Source organism: Belonocnema kinseyi, chromosome 2, assembly GCF_010883055.1.
Source record: "Belonocnema kinseyi isolate 2016_QV_RU_SX_M_011 chromosome 2, B_treatae_v1, whole genome shotgun sequence".
Classification (NCBI taxonomy): domain Eukaryota; kingdom Metazoa; phylum Arthropoda; class Insecta; order Hymenoptera; family Cynipidae; genus Belonocnema; species Belonocnema kinseyi.
Window position 1 is genome coordinate 166,546,118 of NC_046658.1, and position 6,002 is coordinate 166,552,119.

The 6,002-nt window shown below is 29.4% G+C and overlaps 1 protein-coding gene across 1 annotated transcript in view; it reads left to right on the forward strand.

The window, feature by feature from the left end:
* The window catches only part of LOC117183058 (rho guanine nucleotide exchange factor 7-like), a 44,439-nt gene that overhangs the window by 19,764 nt on the left and 18,673 nt on the right, over nucleotides 1-6,002 (forward strand). The window contains exon 9 of the mRNA XM_033376213.1: nucleotides 3,323-4,675. Coding sequence (XP_033232104.1) covers nucleotides 3,323-4,675 — 1,353 coding nt within the window. The remainder of the gene's footprint in view (nucleotides 1-3,322; nucleotides 4,676-6,002) is intronic.

The following is a 6,002-nucleotide window of genomic DNA, read 5'->3' on the forward strand; positions in this document are numbered from 1 at the left end:
TTTTTTATTATTATTATTAAATATTCCGATAATTTTTTTTACTTAAAATTTAATTATTTAAATTTTGATTCATAATTTATCTTTTTTAGAAGAAATTTAATTTGATGTTAAAAATTCCACTATTTCAATTGAAGATTCATGATTTTAGTTAAAAATTCACCAGTCAGGATGAATAAATTTCACTTAAAACTTCGTTTTCTTGTTTAAAATTCATCAGTTTGAATAAAATTAACTCTTCAATTTTTAGTTGAAAATGGGTCTTTTTGTTGAAAGTAATTTTTTTTAACTGAAAATATAATTTATTCCGATTGAAAATTCCATAGTTAAATTAAAAACTTCATATGTTTGGTTAAATAATAATTTTTTAACTTGAAATTTAATTAATTAAGTTTGTTTTAGTTGAAAACTCTTTTGTTTGGTTTAAATTTAATTTTTTTAACTAAAAATGTTACTATTCCATTTTCGGTTTAAAATTATTTTGTTTTTTTTTTAGTTTAAAATTCAACTATTTGGTTGAAAATTTGTCTTCCTTAATTAAAAATTGTATTTTTTGGTGGAAAATTAATCTTTTTATTTGACAAATGATCTTTGTGATTAAAAATGAATCTTTCTGGTTGAAAATTGAATTATGACAGTTAAATGTTCATAATTTTAGTTGAAATTTCATCATTTGGTTTAAAATTTAACGATTCAAGTTGAAGATCCTTAATTTTATTTGGAAATTTATCACTTTGATTGCAAACATGAATATGATACTTTTAGTGGACCGCGAAAATCGAAAAACTTGACCGGAAAATTACCGTGAATTTGAAATCTTCAATCTTCTGTTGAAAATTGATTTTTTTTTAGTTCAAAATTCAACTATTTGATTGAACATTTTTCTCCTTTGATTAAAAATTCAACTATTTTGTTCAAAATTGATGTATTTTGTCGAGGAATTTTATTTTTTGGCAGAAAAATAATGTTCTTGGTTGAAAATTCAAGTGTTCCAGTTAAATATTCATAATTTTAGGTGAAAATTCATTTTGTGTTTCGTTTCAAATTTAACGATTCCAGTTGAAGATTCATAATTTTATTGGGAATTTTATCACTTTCATTTAAAATTAAACTATTTTGGTGCAAATCCGTTTTTTACATTGTTGGAAATTAAATTCTTTAACTGAAAGTTTAAATATTTCACTTTTTGTTAAAATATGTAATTTTTTAGTTGAAACTTAAGTATTTGTTTCAAAATTCATTTATTTTTGAATTGTTTACTCTGTTTTGTTGAAGGATGTTTGTAATGAACGTGATGAATTAAAATGAATTTTTTTTTCATTGGAAAACATGAATATGATACTTTTAGTTGACCGAGAAAATGGAAAAAATTGCCCGGAAAATTATCGGGTATTGAAAATCATCAATTTTGTGTTGAAAATTGATTTTCGTCTAGTTCGAAATTCAACTGTTTGTTTAAAAAATTTTCTCCGTTGATTCATAATTCACCTATTTCGTTAAAATCCATGTATTTTGTTGAAAAATTCTTTGTTTCTTTTTGTACAAAATTAATATTTTTGTTTTAAAATTTAAATAATCCAGTTGAAGATTCATAATTTTATTGGGATATTAATTGCTTTGATTGAAAACTTAACTATTTTGTTGAAAATCCGTTTTTTTGTCGTTGAAAATAAATTTCTTTAACTGACAGTTTAACTGTTTCATTTTTTTTTATTGGAAATTAATATTTTTTGTTAAGAAATTTAAGTATTCTTTTTTATATTCATTTATTTTGCAATGATTTGCTCTATTTTGTTAAAGGATGTTTAGAATGATCCTTACTTAGCTTGAAAATGTAACGATTTTTTTATAGTTTATTTTAAAGTCAGTTTATTTTTGTTGAAAGTAATTTTTTTAAACTGTAATTTCAATTTATTCCAATTTATAATTCCATAGTTAAAGTTCAAAATTCATCTATTTAGTTAAGCATTATTTTTTAACTGGAAATTTATTCATTTAAATTTTGGTGGACAATTTACCTTTTTTAGTCAAAATTCATTTTTTTTTTTGAAAATTTAACTGTGTCAGTTGAAGATTCATGGTTTTAGTTGAAAAATTAATGTTTGGTTTAAAATTAACTTTTTAAATTAAAAATGTTCCCATTTCATTTTCGATTGTAAATGATTATTTTTTTAGTTTCGATTTTTACGTTTCGGCTGAAAATTTGTCTTTTTTAAATAAAAATTCAACTATTTCGTTCAAAATTCATGTACTTTCTTGAAGAATTGTATTTTTTGATAGAGAATGAATCTTCATAATTAAAAATTCATCTTTTTTGTTGAAAAATCAAGTCTTCCAGTTAAATATTTATCATTTTAGTAGAAAATTCATCTTTGTGGTTTAAAATTCATCATTTTAGTGGAAAATTAATTTCTTTAACTGAAAATTTAACTGTTCAATTTGTAGTTGAAAATGGATATTTTCTAGTTCAAAACTTAACAATTTGGATGAAATAATGTCTTTTTTTTAATTGAAAATCTAATTATTTCGTTTAAAAGTTACGTGGTTTGTTAAAGTCTTTTTGTTGTAGAAAATTATCTTTTTCTTTAAAAGTTAATTTTCTGGTTGAAAAATTATTCTTTTTTGATAAAAATTCAAGTATTCCAGTTAAATATTTATCATTTTAGTTGAAAATTCTTCAGTTTGGTTAAAAATTAATTTCGGTAACCGAAAATTTAACTGTTGAGTTTGTATTTGAAAATGGATCTTTTCTAGTTAAAAATTGAACATTTTGGATAAACTTATGTTTTTTTTTAAATTGAAAATCTAATTATTTCGTTTAAAAGTCACGTGGTTTGTTAAAAAATCTTTTTGTTGTAGGAAATTATCTTTTTCTTTAAAAGTTAATTTTCTGGTTTAAAAATTCTTCTTTTTTGATAAAAATTCAAGTATTCCAGTTAAATATTTACCATTTTAGTTGAAAATTCATCAGTTTGGTTAAAAATTAATTTCTTTGACTGAAAATTTAACTGTTCAATTTGAAGTTGAAAATGGGTCTTTTCAAGTTAAAAATATTTTTAACTATATTATATATATTTTTAAAAGTATTTTTTCTTGATTTTAAAAATTAGTCGTTTTGCCGAAAGGAATTTTGTTAACTTTAATAATCAAAACAAATGTTTCCGTGAAAGCGTTAACCGAATAAAATTGAAAAATTGGGAAATGACCATGAATTTGTCATCCTCCGTTGAATCGCCACCCTGCTTATTTATTTTGATGGGAGAATTAATATTTCCATTTCTTATTCAATTGAAAAAAAAACTTCTCCTTAATACTATTTATCCAGGTCCAATGATCGAGAACATAACAGTGTTCTGCACCCAGAAAGAGGATCGGCAACAGTGGATCGACCTTCTCTCGCAAGAGCAGGGTCTCGGTCTCTTGCGCACGCCGACACTGATGCCGCATGTGAGTTGCACCCATCCTCCGTTCACGCGACTATCGCGCTATTACGCCAGACTCGTGCGGAAAAAGATAATCCATCCCGAATTAATGAAGAAACTTCTTTATTTGCAATACATTTATAAGCCCGATCTGAGTGACGTGAAGATGAGAAAATGCACCGTCACCTACAATATTTATCCCAGAAACAGTCAAGACTACCGATCAGAAACTAGTTCACTAGCTTCCAGTTATGAGAGAAACAACGTCGAAACAAAGAAGCAGCGATCTTTGCACAAATCCACACTGCTGCTTGACGTTCGATACGTTCTCGTCGAAGACACTCCCCTCCAAGCGCAAAAGGTCCAGCTCCCGCCGACCAGTTCGGCTTCACTCGCGATCCAAAATTCGGAAAGTCGCGACGATCGTTTCTCCCTCGAAGCCAGCAAAAGTTTACCGGCCACTGTCACATCTTCGCAATGCTTCCAGTCGAATCTCGACGCGACGCAGTTTCGCGACAACGAGAATTTGACGGAAGCCGTGAATCTCCAATTTGGCGAGGACGAGCTGAAAAATTGGAGATCCTTGGACCAGACGAGGCATCTGGCGAGTGACGAGTTGTCGCAATCTTTCCACGAGATGGCTGCCGAGTCGCGATTAATGCCAACCGCGAGTCTTCGCTCTTCGGATTCCGGGATGGCTGACAGTTGTCACTTTAATTCATCCGAGATCAACTCCTCCTATAAATCGTCGTCCTACTGTCGGGGAAAATACGCGGACCCGGTTCGGACATCGCACAGTGGGAGTGAAAACGACGAGAAGAAATTTGAGTATCAGTGTATTTGTAGTTCGCCGTTCGGTTCGACACCGCGGGAAAGTTCTGTCTCGTCAGCGGCGCTCGATTTTAATACGGTTGTGTCCAGGTGGAATTTGGCCGACTCGACGAGTGTTAATTGTGAGCCGATTTTTGTAAATGATGAGACTCTGCGGGAGGAGGACTTTGAGTTTGAATCGGACAGACTGGATGAGAGTGCTGGCGGTTTTTCCGAAATTGTCCCCGATGAGATGAGGCAAAAGCGCTTCACTCAACCGGGTTTTCCGGCCTCGCATCAAAGGGGGAAGAGAGTTCATCGAGGCGAGGCTCGAGAGAGAACAGAGAGTGGGGATCATCCTCAGGGAAAGCAAGTTTACACCTCGGGACTTTACGCACATTGGTGGCTCAAGAAAGCGATTCCATTGCCCGAGACGACGGATGAAGGCAAGCTTCCATAGCATGGCTGTTGTTTTTCTTTTTTTTTCTCTTTTCTTTATTTTTTTCATTGAATCAATAACATGGCCAATTGATTTCGCTACTAATTATTATTACAGACTTCACAGCCCGAAATGATCTCCAATTGATGGGGCGTTGAATGATTTTGGGTGAAATTAATTTAGGTGTTTACGATATTCCTAAGATTTCTCGTCGAAATGTATTTAATTCTCGACACAGTAGGTGATTTTTTAATGAAAAAAAGATGGATTTTCTACGAGAGGAAATGAATTTTTATTCGAAAAATACGAATTGACAAGAAAGTCGTTTTATTTTCAGCCTGCGGAGAATATTTAACACGAAAAGATAAAATTTTCAATAAAAGTGTTGAGTTTTTGACCAAGAAAGATTTTTCAGTCAAGAAAGAGAAAAAATTAAAGAAATTGTTGCATTTTCAACCCAAAAATATTATTTTTCTACTAAATAGTGGAATTTTCCGCCTACAAAGAAGAGTTTTGAACCCAGAAAGACAAATTTTCAACAAAGGGGTTTTCCACTAAGAAAGATATTTCTATCATGAAAAAAAAATGTAATCAAATTTTTTAATTTTTTACAAAACAGTGGAATTTTCGATCCGAAAGTATTATTTTTTAAACTGTGAAGAAGAATATTCAAACCAAAAAGATGAATTCAAAATAAAGTTTGGTTTTCCACCAAGAATGAGAAAAAATTAAAGAAATTGTTGAATTTTCAACCCGAAAATATTATTTTTCAATCAAAAATTTCTTTTTTTATCTAAATAGCGGAACTTTCAGCCTGCAAAGAAGAATTTTGAACCCAAAAAGACAAATTTTCAACAAAAGGGTTAAGTTTTCGACTAAGAATGATTTTTCAGTCAAGAAAAAAAAAATTAATCAAATTGTTGAATTTGCAAACCAACAAGACGAACTTTCTACAAAAAAGTTGAATTTACAATCCGAAAATATGATTTTTCAACCTAGAAAGATGAATATTCAAATCAAAGAGATTAATTTTAGAAAGAATTGAATTTTTCACCAAGAAAAATATTTCTGTCATGAAAAAAAAATTAATCAAATTTTTTAACTCTCTACAAAACAGTGGAGTTTTCAATCCGAAAATATTATTTTTTTAAACCATAGAGAAGAATATTCAAACCGAAAAGACAAATTTTCAAAAAAAAAGTTGGCTTTTCCACCAAGAAAGATTTTTCAGTCAAGAAAGGGAAAAAATTAAAGAAATTGTTGAATTTTCAACCCAAAAATATTATTTTTCAACAAAAAAATTCATTTTGTATCTAAATAGTCGAATTTTCCGC